The 19237-nt window shown below is 32.3% G+C and overlaps 1 protein-coding gene across 8 annotated transcripts in view; it reads right to left on the bottom strand.

Annotated features, from left to right (window-relative positions):
• Window positions 1-294: 294 nt before the first annotated feature.
• Window positions 295-19237, bottom strand: part of LOC124368782 (protein quiver) — a 45815-nt gene continuing 26872 nt past the window's right edge. For all 8 annotated transcript variants that reach the window (XM_046826142.1, XM_046826143.1, XM_046826146.1 and 5 more), the window contains 2 exons: window positions 9117-9263; window positions 295-3879 (listed from right to left, as the gene is read on the bottom strand). In XM_046826142.1, coding sequence (XP_046682098.1) covers window positions 3686-3879; window positions 9117-9263 — 341 coding nt within the window. In that variant the 3' untranslated portion in view covers window positions 295-3685. The remainder of the gene's footprint in view (window positions 3880-9116; window positions 9264-19237) is intronic.

The following is a 19237-nucleotide window of genomic DNA, read 5'->3' as shown; positions in this document are numbered from 1 at the left end:
TTATAGGTTAAGTATGAGTTAAATTACTATATTAAGAAGTGAAATCAAACAATAATTGGACGTACAGTAATGATATTATTATTGAGTACAATATTAATTGTTAAAAGACATAAGTTCAGTTATTGTCTTCTGTCGCATTGAAGAGAGTTTATTGGATGACTCACATTGCTTAACAATAGAAATCTCACACTAAATACGGTAAATGTGCTTAGTACTCGCAAACACGTTTATTTGCCAAGAAATACAATGCAACAGTCAGAAAGCATGTTTTAATAAACAATGTTGATAATTCTATAACAAAATATACCAATTCTCAAGTTTAAAACCGTATTTTTCTGTAATTCTGGCTAATCCGAACAATCACATAATCCGAATAGGGCTCGGTCCCAATTAGGTCGGATTAACGGGACTCTACTGTAATTAAATGTTGTGGTTCTTAAAGAAAATCTAGCAGTTCAGTACATTTATTCATATTTCAGTTACAAGAACACCTTTATGACTTTGTTTAGAGTTCATAGTTATGAAATTAACCTTTTAGGCAAAACAAACTGAATGATTAAGTTTTTGTAATTACTATTTAGTGCATGATATTGGTACACACACATTCTTCTGCTATATCCAAAAAGTCAGAATCTCTTGTAGCTTCAAGTGGATTACACACATTTTGTATGTGTTTAACAAAAAATAATAATTTTAAGCGCCTTTATTGATTAAAATACTGAAATAAGTATTAACATGCAGTTTTTGAAAAATGATTATGATAGTACTGGTTTTATGAACTGAAGATTACCACACTACCAGACGTGTAGTTATTATACCATCTCCTGCAGAGGAAGCTGTACTTAAAATTACGAATTTTGAGCAATTTAATAAATGTTATAGATCTTAAAATATCATTAACTATAATTTGTTGGATGAATAATTGAAATCCAGTAAAAAATCTGAAATTATAAAGTTGGTATAGCCACATTAAATTATCAGTATCAATTATATGGAGGTTAATAGTGTCCATATTTCTTTAAAAATATCTGATTAGTTTACTTGCCTTTGAAGGTCTGGAAGATATTTTATGTTTTTTTTTCTCTGTGACATGTTTCAATACAGAGTATTCACATGGCAGTCATTGAATGTTGCTTTCACCCACAAAATCAAATGTCCATATTTCTCATACAACACTAAAAATAATGAACAACAGGCTAAATCACATGATAGCTTTTAAATACATAAACATGTACAGAACAATGGATACAATAGCCCTTGGAACGTAAAAGAAGAATTTAGAAACTCAATCTTATTTAAAACAGCCAAAACAATTGTGGATTTAAAAACTAAACGATTCGGCTACTCCACAAAAATAACAACACCGGGGAAATACATACAAAAGACTGAGGCAACTCCTCGACCAGCCGTGCAGTGCTAACTCTTCGTAGTACGGGACATCACCCTTGTGCTGTGCTGCTACGTGTAATAGTGATAGACAGTGACACTCATGTAATGTGAATATGACCGTATAATTATGCTGCAACATGTAGTGAAACATGTAATGGAGAATAAACCAATAAACATATTTCAGATTTTCAAGGGCAAGTAAACTATTCGTAACAAACTAAACACATATCTCTTTCCGCTCTCTCACTAAGATACATTCAATTTTTCTGTCCCCATTAGAATCTTATATTATATTTTCTTTTGCAAGATCATCCACAAAAGAAAGTGAGTTGTAAACATATGGAAGTTCAAGGTCATAAAGTACTGAGCAACTGGTGGAGGTAGTAAATATAAAACAATCACAGAAAACAAAGTTTGTGCCAGAAAGGAGGCGACCAAGATTTAAACAACTAAGAAAGGTTTGAAAGGAATGCAAATGAGATGAGCACACACTACATCTTGATTAACTCAGTCACAAAGAATTATTGAAGGGACCAAAAGGCTTGATATATTTTAAAACAAAATAGTAAAGATCAGATTTGTACCAATAAGAAGAAAATTCAATACATGTAGATTGTTTCATTCAAAGTTCATTGATTACGAATGAATTGAAATGAATAAACACAGACGTAATAAAAAACCAAATCTCTTTTTGTGTTTCATACTATTGATAATAGCATGAAACACAAAAAAATTGTAGAATCACATAACCAAAATCGTGTGTATCATTACCTTATTATATTTGTGATGAAAGCTACAACGATTTTTAGTTGCAAGATACTCAAACTTGGACACAATCATAGTGAGATGTACATTAGAGAGAACTGGTACAAAACGCGGGGTTGGAAGCCTTTGCTTTGGTTGCGTCTGAAGGAATTGTGGTATATGGTAATCTACAATGAATCCAACTCGCATGTGCGTTATGTCATCTAAAAAAATATATAAAATCTATCTTAATTTTGAATCCTTATACAAGAAACACTGGCAAGTAAATTATTAGTAGTCCTAATATTCTTAATTTTATCCTAAGTAACTGAGGTAGTATGTTTTCAATTTACTTACTAACACATATTTGTACTAAGACACACACAACAAGGTAAAGTAGCTCAATAAGAAGTAAAACGGAAATGTTATGGATGACTATGAATAAATTACATCAGAGCGAACAACCAAAACACAACATGAACACAAAATGAGAGCTGGAAGGCACCTGGGAAGCCAGTGAACAGGATGGAAAGACGGATCCAAGGGGACAGAAAATAAGATCTAGTAGCAAGAGAGCGGAATAATCATAATCAATAAAAATTTAATTTCTCTTTTTGTGTTTGAAAATATCCTAATTTATATCTCAGCAGATGTAGATCTGAAACATAGAAGTAATGAGTGATCACAACAAAATATGAAAATTTGCTTGTTTGCTGAAAACATGGTTTGTTCTTTTAAAATGGTTAACACAACTCTACAAACTACCTGTTAGGTTACATTCAGCCATTGAAAAGTCTACTTGTGCCTCAGTAGCACATTCAGTTGCTACTGAACAACATGCGAGAGCTACAGTCGTACACATCTGCCGTTAAAGCCACAAATCTATATCGTGTCATATTATATGGCCTTGTACCTGCAAAAAATCAAGGCACAATCAGCTGCAATCAATTACAATAATGATAAAACAAGCGTCTAAAATAAAATACTACATCAGCTACATAATTTTTCTTATTAGTGATTAAATTAGTTTTGCTCTTAATGAATTATTTCCAATATTGAATTTATATAACTTCATATAAAACAGGAATATTCCTAGATGTCTATAGGAGTATACTTGTGTTTTCCTTGCAGTCACTTTATGAGAGTTAAACGTGTAGCAAATTTCATTGGGAACATGAGTATCTTATACGTGTTTACAGCACCGTTATTGAATTAACATAATACAGATGCAGTCTAAAACATCAAACTCATGCTGGTATAAACACAAAATAAAAAAATAAAACATGTTAACCTACGATATGGATAAAAACTATAAAATTTTTAAAACTAATTCTTCTCACGATTGCTCTGCTGTTTAAACACAAAATTAATTGGTTAGTATCTATGTTTAGTTTCTTATACTACAGATGTGATAACAAATATTATTGCATTTCAAGAATGTTTCAGAAAACCAATCCTGAATTATTTAATAACTGGGCAATCCTCTTGTTATTGGTTAAAGCAATCTGTTTCGAAGAAATATTTGAGCCAATAACATGCGGGGTAGAAAGCTCTATCTGACAAGAGGAATCATGCAAACCAGTAACTGAGCAAGGAGTGGGGAGAGGTGGGAACTGGAATTGCACATGTCTTCCTCACAGAAACACATATGGCCCGTTCCTGTACTTTCCATCATGCAAACATGGTCCACCATGAATAAGTTTATCTGTAACTGGGAGGTGCATGTCCTGCGTACACTTTCATAGGCTGAAACAAACGAAAACATTTGGTTAGCTACATACAAATAGTATTTTGTAAATGTTCAATTTCAATTTATGTTTTAACATACCAAATTATTTGTACATTATTTCAATTCTAGTAAGAACTTAATTTTGATTCCGTTTTATGACTTAATATGCTTAAGCCCCTAAGATGTATGGCAGGACTAATTCTTGGAGAGCTGAATAGAAATTTTTAAACAGGTCTTCACTGAAGTGCAGCTAAAGTCAGATCAGATACAAAGATCTACTATTGTATCAAACTGAAACATGTAAACACCTCATCTGTAGATTTTGCATTTGACGGAGGTAAGGATACCTAATTAATTTATATTGTGTTTCCTGTATACTTTAAACAAGTTGACATCATTAGGTGGATATCCGTTGACTGCCACAAAGAGGATTAAACAGTTGTTCCTATATACCAGCTCTAGGCCATTGCAACCCATGCCTCCACACAGAGCACTGATGGAAATATCACCACACAGAAGCCAAGCCATAAGAAATATTATAATACACACTATAAAAATGGATTTCACGTTACATTACATATATAAAAAGAGTTGATAGTGTTCCATAGTCTATAACCTAATGGGTTTTAGAAAACTAATTCATTACTAGTACTTCCCCGTTCTTCTGAATATTACAAGTAGACTCGTCTGGTAACAGTGAGGTTGACTGTTCCCACTCACACCCTTAGCACGAAACCCAAGAAATAAATCAAACCACTTTATGATACGTCATTATAGTGGTGTATCTATGTTAAAAACATTCGGAATTCTCGAATTATTTAAATTAACTTTTGGTCAAGATTTTTTGATTTGGTTCAATCACCGCAACAAATTGATTGGTTCAAAGCACACTCTAACATGTCTGTCATAAATCAAATATGATAACTTTGGTAATAAATTCCTCTAGTTTTACTTATATAAGCTTTGGAAAATTCATAGTTCACTTTGAATATGTTTCAAAATAACAATTTCTTATATTTGTGAAAAATATAAGCTCTAATTTAAATCTAGAAAAATAGTTACAATCTAGATGGACATTAATGCACTGCTAACTGATAGACTAACACAACACACATATCTTAGGAAACTGTATGGAAGAGTTCTTTCCATCTCATTCATTCGTGTATTCAAATTCTGTTGTGTCCTTGCAGATAACTTTTGTAGACTATAGGCATGATGAATAGAGGTTATACAGTACTCCAGATTTATAAAGATAATATAGGATCGACATATAATTTGTAGAAATGGTTATTAAATAAAACCAAAGTTATAAGGTCGGAATGTCAATTAAACAGAGTAGAGATAAGGACTTGCCAATGTAGTCTGTAGTTTTTGCCCTGGAAATCTGTGATAATAGAGGTCACTTGAGTGATAAGATATTAGTAGAATACTCAGATTCTGTCCCTAGGAATTAACTACATGAAGACGTTTACTACAATTGGAACCATTGAAAATTTAAAAAACCCTTAACAAATTAGAGGTTGTATGGACTTGAAGGTCTGCCCTATTTTATTTGTGTCTTCTAGTCTATTCTATGGTAGTAATTCCCCATAAAATTGTCATAACATGGAATTAAAACTGACAATATATATTTTATATATATATATATATAAAATATATATATATATAAAATATATATATATATATAAATATATATATATATAAAATATATATATATATATATATATATATATATATATATATATATATATATATATATGAAATTATGTACAAGGGATCTCATCAAAACTAAATTTAAACCATGGTTTCTATGTGCCCCTGTGTAGGGGATACTAAGAGAAGAAAATGAGTCCAATATCGAGAGAGGTGTTTAGATCAAACCTTTTTAACATTGTTTAAGTTTTTGTTCTGAGTTCTGCCACAATAGTTTTCACTACAAATAGCAAAGCTGACAAAGTGTTATAGTGTTGGTTGCAACACAACATAACGATTTGTAGTTTGTAATATTTGACATCATGTCTATAACACTGTAAGACAGGTGTTTTACTGTAGTGTAACCTGTATTGTTGTCAAGATACCAAACATGCAAATGATAATGGAGGAAAAATCCTGTTTCCATTATCATCAAAAAGTTTAAATGCACACAAAAGTTAAGTAATAAACATCTGATTACATATATAAATAGCAAATAGGGACTATGGAAATAATTTACTTAATGGAAATAATTATCAATTATTTCCACAACAATAGTACCTATTTAAGATTTGTTTTAATTGGTTTAGAAATAAAATAATTATATTTATTCTAGTTAGTTAGTGTTTATGCTTTCTTACTTAATTTATGGAACCAAGTCCAATTTTTTTATTTATTGGTAAAACAGCTGTTTTTTAATAAAATGGAACATGCATATGCATAAAACATTTTACTGTTACTTAAAATTTATACTTAAATTTGAAGTTAAAAACACTGCTCATTGTGACGTCCTATTTCAGCAGCGCATGCTAATTATTTTATTTCTCAACCGATTAAAACATATTTGGTATTGTTAGTTTTTTAATTAAATTTGCAATAAATAATTATTCTTCCAGTATTTACATAGGATTAACAGTTTTTAGGAAGTTAAAACAGTTGTTTGAAAACTTTTAAATGCCGCCATTTTGAAATATCATGATGATTCTGGATTCTTTTCCTTGGTCTACATATAAAGATAAAAAATAATTAATAGTTTCTATTAAAGCCAAAGCCTCAACTGGTCTAGATGGGATTCCTTCTAAATAATACTAATAATAATATGTATTGTCATATTAAGTTTTTGCACTCATCGACAAAGTCACTTTACAGCCAGTAGCCAAGTCAATAAATAAAAACATGTTTAAATACTAAAATATAAGACATATATAAACACATCCATGCAATATAAACAATTATCCTTAGTTAGCTTTAAATATAACTATATTTTATAGTTAAATGTTATACCCCATTTGCACATTGCAAATACATGGTCCGGCAAAAAAACCTCCCTGATTTCAATAGGCATTTGCAAAAAGAATAAGAAACATACAGAACAATTACTTATATTTGTGAATAGCCTATATGATGCCATTTTACATCACTTAGTACACTTTACTTGGTTTAGAAAATTATGTCCAATAAATGATGTCCCCCATTGTTAAGACATTCACGAAGTCTTTCCCTGAAGTTTTCCATAGTTCTTCGTGTAACTTCCCTTGGAATGGCTGCCACTTCCTGCCTAATGGCATCTTTTAGTTCTTGAAGAGTTCTGGGACGATATTTGTACACTTCAGCCTTTAGGTAGCCCCACAGAAAGAAATCACAAGGTGATAAGTCGGGTGACCTTGGGGGGCAGGAAATGTCTCCTCTTAAAGAAACAAGACGTCCAGGGAACAACTCTCTTAACATTTCCATGGACCACCGAGCAGTGTGAGCTGTGGCTCCGTCCTGTTGGAACCAAACTTCTTCCTCATGGTCTAAAACAAACTGGTTGATCTTGGGTCGGAAAAATGTCTCTATCATGTGACAATAGCGATTGGCATTGACCGTTACTGTTTGTCCATCTTCTTCAAAAAAGTACGGTCCCCACACACCAAATTTCACAAAGGCGCACTAAACTGTGACTTTTGGGCTGTGTAGTGGTTGTTGGTGGAGTTCCTTAGGATTTTCTGTAGCCCAGTAGCGGAAATTCTGTTTGTTAACAGTTCCACACAAGTGGAAGTGGGCTTCATCAGAAGAAATGAAGACAGCATCTGGGGGGATGTTTTGCAAAATGTCAACACAAGCAGCCCTGCGAGTTTCATAATCTTTTTCAAACAACTTTTGGGCAACCATTATTTTGTAGGGATGCAGATGAAGTTCCTTATGCAGAATTCTCCTTACACTCCTTTCTGACAATCCCAGGGCAGCTGCATGTTTAACCGCCGAACGCTTTGGAGACTGTTGGATGGATGTTCTCACTCGTGCCACATTCTCCGGTGTTATTGCAGTACGAGGTCGGCCAGTTGGTTTTCTTTTTAGTGCTGACCCTGTTTGACTAAAGTTTTACACCCACAGTCTAATTGTTTTCGCATCAGGAACACTATCACGTCGGCCAAGTTCGAATCGAATCCGAAACGCTCGTTGAGTACAAATCACAGAACCGCCATTTTTAATAAACTCCTCCACAACAAACGCCCGATGCTCGCCGAGCTAAGCCATGGCGAACACTGAAAATGGCACGTAAGCCGTTACGGAACAATACCCCCTCCACATCTCTACCCCCACTACAACTCACGCAGTGGCTTGTTCAAACCGGGGAGGTTTTTTTGCCGAACCCTGTACTTCACTCTAAAAAGGCAAATTCCCATAAAATATTAAAATTTCCAAAGTTACTCCTCTCCATAAAAAGGATAAAAAAGACGACCTAAACAATTACAGGCCAATTTCTTGTTGTCATCCATTTCTAAAATCATCAAGAAACTAGTGCTGGTTTCATCCTTGAAATATCTAGAAACAAATAATTTATTAAGAGAGAGCCAGCATGATTTTAGAAAGGGAAAATCAACCACTACAGCAATTGTTGGATTGGTGGAATATATCCTAGACAACTTGGAGGAGGGCAACATCACCTCAAACATCTTCATAGACTCTAGCAAAGCCTTCAATTGTCACTGCCATTACCTTATATTAGCCAACTGAAGTCTCTTGGTATTTAAGGCACAGTATTAAAATGGATCAATAGTTACTTGATTGGACGAAGTCAACTAACTGGTTGAAATAAAACAGCCTGATAGAGGGATGACGAGTTCTGACCTCCTACCAGTGACAAGGGGTGTACCTCAGGGATCTGTTCTGGGGCCGGTTTGATTTGCATTATTTACAAATGACCTTCCAGGTTTCATTAACCAGTTCAGTCATGCAAGAATGTATGCAGATGATGGAGTTCTTCTCTCTGTAAATAAATGCTTGGATCTGTTAGAAATTAATGCTTACATTGGCGTCAACATAGCCCTTAAGTACTGCAACAACAACGACCTTGTTTGTGCAAACAGATGTCATTTGGTACGACGTAGCCTCCAGACACAGGACAAGAACTCTCAGTATAGACCAGCAGTGAAGGTGTTAAGGCACTTATTGTATTGTTCTTAGAAATACCTTCATGGAAATGTCACTTATGGAAAATATTATCAATAGATCGAAAAAATAAAATTGAGAATCAAGTTACCCTAAAAAGAAACAAAGATGATAAAACAATACTAACGTGATCTAGAGTTGCGAACCATCTTAACACAGCAACCATTGCAGGTCATGAGAGGCGGTTGGTCTCGTGGTAGTGCCGTGTAGTTGAATGGATCCTTGCACCGAGGATCCTTCCAGCTGTCGCATTCGTAGCAGTAGATTGAGCGTGCTATCATGCAAAAAAATATTAGTTCCCAGCAAGAAATATATCTCTGATGACATAATTGTTGTCTTTTTATTTTATTGTAGAAGAGTACAAAATCCTAATATTTCAGAGGAATTAAATGAGACAAAACATTTCTTTAATGTTTTGTGGTTGGGCTGTCAGAGATTTACCTCTAAGTACTTGTATTTATTACCATTAGAAAAATGTATCAAATTAAAAAAATTAAAATGATTTTATATGAATTAATATAATAACTTGAGTAGTGATACTGTCTCGATATATTTAAATCACTATAATTACTAGCTTTCAATGTGTTCAAAATTATGGCAAACCTCCATAATTTGTCTCCTATACACGATGTTTTCAACTTGCAATATCTGTCGAGTAAATACAGTTAAAGGGCATGAAAACAATAACATATTTTTATTCGTCTTCCAATTGAATTTTTTAATGTGTAACCTCTATTATAGTTGGGAAAAAAATAAAAAAACATTTTGATACAGAAAGGAGAGTGTCACCATTTCTTTTGTTTTAAAGGTAAAAAAGATCAAAGCTAAATTCTGGGCTATTCTGAAAAGGTTTAATTATCACAATTTTAAATAATTTATTAACTAAAACAACTTGCACATATTTAATATTCATTAATTTGATTTTAAACATCAGACACAATTCTTTGTAAAAGGCTAACCCTTAAATGCAAAATAAAAAATGGTGAACTCTTTTGATATAAAAAGAGACTTACGTGTGTTTTCAACTATGTTAGATGTAAAAGTGATTGCCATTTGAAGATATTGAGTTGGTTAACAAATACAATTGAAACAGTAATTTTGTTTTTGTATCTAGTTTATGTGACTACATTAAGTTTACTAATCCTAATCCTGTTTATTTCAACTGTTTTCACCAATTCTATTTATAATTTCAATTTCAAAATTTCAGATATATTTAGAATATGATTTAAATCGGTTTTAAGAAATACACATAAAAGACATTTTTAAACTTATAACTCTACTAAATATTTAAAAACTTTCAAAATCACACATTATAATCATTACTATATGATGCTAAAATTTAAGACTATAATATGTCTGCATTTACGATATCACTGATTCAGATAAGTTATTAAATTTTAAGTAAATACTTTTATGTTATAAAATACTATAGCTTTTTTTTATTCTCTGTTGTACTCTACTACAAGTTGTTTGATCAAACAATTAGAATTGTGTATTATATAATAACATGCTAAACTATTATATAGGTTATTTTTGTAAATACGATACTATGTATTAAAGATACAGAATATTCTTTTGATTACTAACATCTAAGTGTTCCAGTCCACACAATCTGATCACTGAATATGGCTTTCCATTCGGCTGAGCAAGGCCGAAATATTTGAGGATTTTAACTGTGTTAACAATGTATGAACGGAGGAGTGTGAGCTGGAAACAGTGATAGTCATGCTACCAGCCATGACATTCTCTTATTCTTTGACTAAACTTATATGGTGATATTTCAAAATGCTATTTTAAGGTTTACCTCGTCAACGATTTATTCAATTTGCCGATATCGCTTCCTCAACTTGCAATCAGCACATTGCAATTGCCGAGGATGAGTGAGTAAATGAATGGATGTTTCAAAAATTAGAAAGTACAATTCTACTCAAACTTGTTACTCAACAGTGGCCACCAACAGTCCAATTTGTTTGCAACATGGAGAGGATGGTGTTGTTTCATATCCTATTCCTATTAAGGACATTGGTGGTACACTTCGTGATACCAATAAAATATACAAGGTGTTAAAAATGTTCTTAGTGTCCTAAAACCAGGATCAGTAACTTTGTAATAATGTAACTTATAAAAGAGAGCCACTGCACATAAAGATATGGCATAATATAATACTTTTTGTACCATCAATGGCTCTTCACTTGTTCAGAGGACAGGGAGATTCCACTATTGTTTGGACAGCCCTGAACACAAAGATGTCCACATATATTTGGAATACTTTATACTAAATAGATCATTTCATATAATGCAATGAAATTTACCACAAAGTTGTGTCAAAAAGTGATTTTAGGATTAATAGAGTTAAAAATGGTGTGATGGATGTTGTTTCAGTCTAATGTACATTTTATCCCAAAGACTCCCATAAATACATTTATTTTTGTGCCTAATTTTTTTTGTACAAGTTGGTAGATTAACTTGTCATGGATGATAATGTATACCAATCCAAGCGGAGATAGAATACAGTTTAGTTTATTATTTTGAGAAGAATGAGATTAAGCAAAACACTTTATAATATGAGTAATAGGACATTTGTAACATATGTAACACCTCCTGAGATTTATTAGCATTTGGGATTATAAAATACATCACTGCAATCAAGTAACTAACTTGTGTTCATCATTCGAACGCGTTATATTAAATTTCAGTCTGATAAGGCTGCAATTTAGCTTTTAATTTTTCAATTATTATTATTTAATCCCAAACATTGTTACAGTGTGAAAGGTTTGGTAGTGGCCATATCATAACAATTGCTACTCTTCTGTGTCTACTCGTATGAGTTAAAAGTTTCAAAACATACAGTATAGAAAACGATGTATCAATTCTCGAACTACATTAGCGTAATACTTGGTTTATAGATTCTAAATATAAAAAAATTTTTAAAAAAACAACCTGACTCTAGAATACAATCTCTAATATAGGTACTAAAGTATATTTGCAACGCTTTACTCTGTAAAAAAAACAACCAAACAAAAACTACGTAATTGAGGACATATTTTAGAAACGTTTCCAGCAAATTAACTACTGTACAGTGTGATTAGGCGATTAGAAAGTTCAACTTAACCTGATAATTTCGGAATGGTTTCAGAAAAAATTCATACAATTTTTTACGTCAATGAGATCTTTTTTGGCATATCGAGAAAGAGTTGGAACTTACCAGACAAAAGTGGGTAGGTACTCATAAAAAAACATTTTAAAATGTACCTCTTTTTGTAGTTACACATTTTGAAAGAGCGTAAAAACAAGGATTATTTGGTGGACATTTTATGTTTATCTTAATTTGTTTTTTGAGATAATTGAAGACAACATTTTAACTTTATATCTATCATTTAAAACTCTTATCCTTAATGTTAAATATCCAGTTAAAGGTAAACTATATTTGCAAATTTCTTAACAGCATTTTTTAAACAAAATTCGGTTTGAAATTTGGACAGATTTTTTCTTTACCAAGAATCAAAATATCACCAGAAAACTGCAAGGTTTGAAGTGTTCAGATCTCTGTTAAGAATACAAATATTATTTTCAAATTCTAAATATCGTACACAGTTTATCTGAATTTTAATTAAATATGAATTATGTATTTTTTTAATGAATTTAATATAACATTTGATCTTGAATAGGTTAGCTAATAATTGATTAAAAATCCTCTGATTTTAGCCAAATTTATCTTTTGTATTATTTATACAACAAATCTCAAATGTGGGTTGCAATTTGAAAATGTTTAGTAGAATGAACCTCCTTTCAGGAGACAATATCTCACATTTTATAATACACTAAAAATGAATCCCCAATGATATAAAACCACTTTCTAGGTTTCCTTTTCTGAATCCATTGTGTAGACTTTTAGTCAACCTGTATTTTGTTTTTCAGGCAACATGTATGAGCGTAAAAACATAGCGACTTAGTGAAAACGTTAAAACAGTTGAAAAGCTTCATAGTGTTAGTTGTCTTTAGACATTTTATAGAGTAATGATACAGTAAAATGTATTCTCTCCAGTCGGTTCTTCTTAGGTCACTGTAACCTTGACTGGTTATCAGAGAAAATGCAAACACATTCTCTATACCAATTTGTTTACTTTAAGTGTGAGCACTTTACAGAATGATTCACTCTTTAATTTAGTTTTGGATGGAAAAGTCTCATGACTGTAAGTAATCAGCTAGAAAGCTGTCCGTTACAAATAAACAGTGACATAGTTCAATTTCATTAATAATTCGCTATTAAGATAACCAATCATTCAACTACAAAACTAACTACCTACTTTATAATAATATTCAAGTAAAGTATAGTGTTTTATAACTAATTTTCATTGATTTCAATTTTCTCATTAAGTCAGAATGCAGTTTTAGTGGCATCATGACAATAAACTTTAGACATTATAAAACGGAAAGAGACATATATTATACGTTATTGAGATAAACAAAAAATATAGCAAACATTATATATTTATAAAATTATTAAATACTTCTATTCAAAACAGGAAAAACTGATAACACAGTACACTGAATGAGACAATTTTCAAAATAACTTGGTGAACAAAAGTTACACTAAATTATTAGTATATTGTTAAAAGAGTTAAGCGTACCAGTTAGTGTTTTGATTGGGCATATTGTGACTATGGATGTTATATCAAGGACCTTATTCAAATAACTATTTAAAGAAATAAAATTCAAGTTAATATTCTTAATAAGTAAGATTAAGCCTTTTACAGCGATTATTTTTGTGGGCTTTTTATTATACCTTTAAGGCAATTATTTTAATAGACAAGCGATTACTCAATAACATTGTCTGTTATTGGACATAACCAGGCTTGTACTCAGACCGGGGCCTTGCCACATGTATATTTGAAGACCATGTCAATGGATGGTGCAATGGTGGGACTTGCCAAAACTCAATACAACCCTGGACATAATATAAAAACTTCATCTTTGATTGATTCACTATATAAAAAAAATAAATAGTTTTATTAATAAAAGAACTGCTGACTGAGTAGTTGAATTATTTAGGTTTTTCAAATTCTTTTCATAAAATTCCTTAAGTTGCACAAAGTTAAATCATTTAATAGTATAAGAATATATACAAATTCAGCTCTGAATAATACCTAATACATGAAGTGCTGCAACTTGGTGAAAGAACAAAAACCATACTATGTCCGTTGAAAGATGTACACGTTAATGGATAAAAAAAATACAAAGCTCTTACCTTGCTCCAAGTGGTGCTGACTAAAATTTAACTGAGACAACTTAAATATTGTAAAGTTTTAAAATATACCAGAAGCATTCTACACATTAAAACAGAAACCAAATAGATATAAGGAAACAACACTCCAAGTGAAAATACTACTTAAGTGTTACAACACATGAGTGAACCAGGTCTCATTACAACTAGATTATAACATCAATATCGAAATAGTTATAACAGTTACCGTGCAATAGTTGTAACATCGTAAACATATCCATTATAGATATAATGCAACTAAATATTAAGATGGAAAATAACAACTAAGTAAACTTCTTTGTTTCGGTATTGCCATCATTAAACTATTTTTTACAAAAAAAATTGGTAATTAAAATGATACATAATTTATATGTTAGTACCAAATGAACCTGAGTTGACACAATGAGTCAGTACAGACCTGTGCCAGAACAAGCATGAGCTGATACAGATCTGAGTTGGTACACATCTGAGATAATACTGACCTGAGTCAGTTTGGATTTGAGCCAATATAGACCTGAGGGACAAACCTGAGCTACAGACCTGAACTGGTACAGATCTGAGATACTACGGATTTTAATCAGTATTGACCTAAACCAGAAAAAAACTAAGCTGTTACAAACTTGAACCAGTACAGAACTTAGCCAATACAGGCCTGAGCTGCTGTAGATCTGAACCAGTATAAGCAGACATGATCTACCAAGCCTGAACTGGTACACACTGAACCAGAACTGATTTGACATAGTTGAGCAGTGGCGTAGCCAGACAAAATGTTCATGGGGGCAGGGTTTATAATATCAAACAGGTTTAAAAAAGGGCTGTCTGCCGATAAAGAAAAAAATATGCTTAGAAGTGCAATTTTACAACGATTATACTTTAGTAACATTGTCTTGCTTAAATAAATGGTGCAGGCACAGATTTGAAAGAAAATTGACAAATGTATCAAAATTTTAAATATTTGTATTCATAACTTACTAGTTAAAAATGTTTCTTAGAAACACTGAAATAGATCAAAACAACTTTTTAAAAGGAATATTTTGTATTTTTAAATGTAAAGTAATACATCTTGTTTTACTAGACACAACTGATCAATTTAAGCCTGTTCTAGAAACTTTAATCCCTGATCAAGATTGGCTGACACATGGCAATGTGGTAGGCTGACACACATATAGCCAAAAACCACACCAAAAATATAATTTTTAATGTGTGTCTTTTTACTGTAATAGGTTTACCTTGAAGAGCTTAGAAACAAAGTCAGGACGATCTGCTGGGAATTTGTTTCCAGTAAGACATGAAATGACTAATGGCTAGTTTGTGTTAAAGGTCATTGTCAAATAAATATCTGGCTTCCCAAACTTTTGTACGATTGCCATGGTTCAATATGAAGATGGCAGCACAGCAATAAAATTTTACCTGCAGTAATGTTATTAAATTGACCTCTATTAAACACAAAGTCCTATAGCCCGTTGTAATGCTTGAAATGTAGTTCTGGCCAATGACTTCTTGATGTCCTGGTGATTTTTTATATAGTTAAATCGCTCACCATTGATTTAATTTTATATGTCCAAAATAAACTGCTAACATTTTTTTCTTGGGTGATAAATAATAAGAGAAACCTTCTTCAATCACTAATCCATAAAACATAAATTATAAAGTTGTAAACCATTCTCACTTCCGTTGTCTTCTTTGGCAATTGTAAGTCATTTTTGGATCTCACCCAGATTCTCCATGATGAAACATAAGAGGATTGGGGTGCAGTGAGAACCCATAACCGACAAAAGTAGGGTCTACCTTGTTGGTGACAGTTTTGTGGTGGTCCACCCACAGTGAAATAAAAACTGCAGCGATTTTATCATTGACTTTTTTTACATTTTGGCCTGACTGATATGGCTGGTTGATTGAAGGTTATGCTCTATCCATTAACTAATGAAATAGTTACCTATTAATGATTATTATAGAGCCGTAGTATATAACAGACTTTTAAGCTGATTTTTTGTGACATATTGACTTTTTACTTTAAAATAGTTTTTCCTTCACCAATTTTGGGGAGGATGTATCTTTACCTCCCTGGCTACACCACTGTAGTACAGACCTGATCTGGTTTAGTAAAATTCAACCAGAGCCAGTACAGAACTGAGTCAGTACAGAGCTGAGCTGGTACAGATCAAAGCATTACAAGTTTATAATTGAATCAAAACGGATCTGATTTGGTATGGAACAATACCATGAAGTATAGACTGATTAAACTTGTTACTATTTTCTCACAAGGAATGGACTTAAAACTGAACATTACTCTAATAATTACATGTTATAGAATGTACACACCAACTGGTGCGAAAGTAATATAAAATTTTATAACACCATGACTGGAAATAAATACTAAAAAATAAATGACATTTATAAAGTAAAACTGTTAATATTGTTAGTATTGGTTTTATTGTTATTAAACGACTTGTTATATTGTAACTTACCAAGATATGTTAGCAACCACTACTGTTTTAAGAACATTTATTTACTGGACAGAATGAGTTTACTTACCAGATAGCACTGTTACTACTCAGGGAAAGAGTTACCGGTACCGACAGCTAGCCGAAAGCAGCGCAGCTTTTACTCTACTTACCAAAATAGAGAAGTTCAACCATTGAACAAAGCCACACATTTGCCCAAAAATGTCCTACTTTTGTTTCAATGAACAGTTCTTATTCAAAATAATTATAAAACAACTACCCTTAGCTAATACATAGCTGAAATTGTTCTTCTGTTTACTAGATGTTTTGTAGTTTAATTAACTATATAGTATCAAAATTAATTCAACAAAACTTTAGATAACAATGTTCCTGAGTATGCTTAGTAATTTTAATAACAAGGTAAGAGTAAACCACACCACATGTCACTTAACAGGCTTCACTGAGGTTGCATGCCAAATTTCTATTCTATACCTCATTTAATCATTAAGATATCTTGCGGGCAGATATACAGACAGACAATCATACAGAAAAGAAACTGATACAAAAGTTACGTCCGGCCAAACCCCATGGTTGGACATGCACCATCATAGAATACATTCTTGTCCATGTAGAAATGAAAATGAAGTTTCATGCAAAGTCTGCGGACAAAATCTTTCTTGAGGTATTTTGCCTCAAGTGGATTAAAATTTTTGTTCATTAAGTTTTTAGGTATCATAGTAATGTTCAAATAAGAAAAGGTCCGGTGATCTAGCGAGGGTACTGTAACGCAAAAGTGTGCTGAAATAAAATCTTGCCACTGACTTTTATCATTGATTTTCCACTCTATTATTTTTTTGTTTTACTCTACGAATAAAAAAGTCACACATTTAAATCTCATTTATTTTTAGGCAATTTATTTACATGCTATTGTCTTGTTGCCGTCATGGTTACCCATAATACCAATGTAAAAATATTCGCAAACGTTCAGTCAAATCCCATGAAGTGACATGCACCGTTATCAAACTCAGTATTGTTCATATAAAAATGAAGCTTCATGCAAACTTTCAAGTCTAAAGGTCATAGGGAGATCAGCAGACTTGCCTTGAAAACTATCTGCTAAGGTCCACTGACTGAAAGAACATATAAAAGTACACATATACATAGTTAGATATTTTCAATTGTACTGCAGTCTTTCTCAACCAGTAGAGGACATTCTAGTTGTCTGTTCACTTTGGGTTGCAGAATTAATTTGGGAAGCACTGATGCCAATTCACGATTTATAGACACTTTCACCACTGTGTAACTGTTGAGACTGTATTGAGTACTATATCTCAGCAGGGCCGTGCGCAGAATTTTATTTAGGGGGGGGGTTCTATACTTATTTTATGAAATAAAAAAGAAGAAACTTAAATAAATAATAGATTAAAAATTAATACGTATGGAAAATGAGTTTAATATAAAATTGTAAAACTACATACTTTTAATACATTTGTAACTCATTCTTTAAACAAAGTAAAAACTTTTTCAAATAAAAACATATGTGATCTACTCTTTCAATAAGTTGATGCGTCGAGGTACAGAAAAAAATTCATCTAATACTGAGTTCACATCTACTTCAATGTCTCGATGAATGTTCAGTGATGCCAATCCGTTCAATCGATTTTCACTCATGGTAGAACGCAAATAATTTTTCAACCTGCGTAATGTTGAGAAAGAGCGTTCGTTTGTCGAAGTTGTTACTGGTAGTACAGCCATTACCCTCAAGATTTTATGGATATTAGGAAAAGCATCCTCATTGCAGACATCAAGAGCATCGAGAGAATTTTTGATTTTGCGCGTAAACTGACAGCGCAATAGAGCACAATTAAACTGATATATGGAAACAATATGATATATCCCAATCTTCAAGGGGGGGGTTTGAACCCCCAAAACCCCCCCCCCCCATGCGCACGGGCCTGTATCTCAGGTTTAGGTTTGGCGGAGTTCTTGATTTTGTTATCCATCGGTGTGCTAGTGTCCATCTTCTTAACTGTGAGGGATTACGTCTTTTGGTAAACATTTTACTATTGTGGATTTAAAACAGTTATTGAAGTCTGTGATGTTGTGGCTTGTAGCATGTTTAGGAACTGGTTTGTCTTTGTAGCCTACTTTGACATCTTGTCTGTGCCAACTCATCCTTGTTCGTAGATGTTCCCACATAACAATGGGTAATAAACCTGAACCTGAGATAAGTGCCTCCCCCCACTCCCCTCAGCAGACTAACAGTTTTCATGGATATTTAATATAGTACTCAATACAGTTCTAAAAGCTCTGTTCTTATTGGAATTAGTTATTCATTTATTACAGTAGTTTACTAAATAAATACATAATCTAGTAAATAATGAACCTGGGCCTTTTCAAAATTCACTGTTACTTTATTTGATCTAACTAAATATTAACTTTATATATATATATATATATATATATATATATATTATATACATTCATATATACATAGACATACTGTCCTGACATAGAACATCATCTCTTTGTATTTTAAAT

This window comes from Homalodisca vitripennis, chromosome X (genome assembly GCF_021130785.1).
Source record: "Homalodisca vitripennis isolate AUS2020 chromosome X, UT_GWSS_2.1, whole genome shotgun sequence".
Lineage (NCBI taxonomy): Eukaryota > Metazoa > Arthropoda > Insecta > Hemiptera > Cicadellidae > Homalodisca > Homalodisca vitripennis.
The sequence above is the reverse complement of the archived record's forward strand: the minus strand, read 5'-3'. Positions and strand labels throughout refer to the sequence as shown.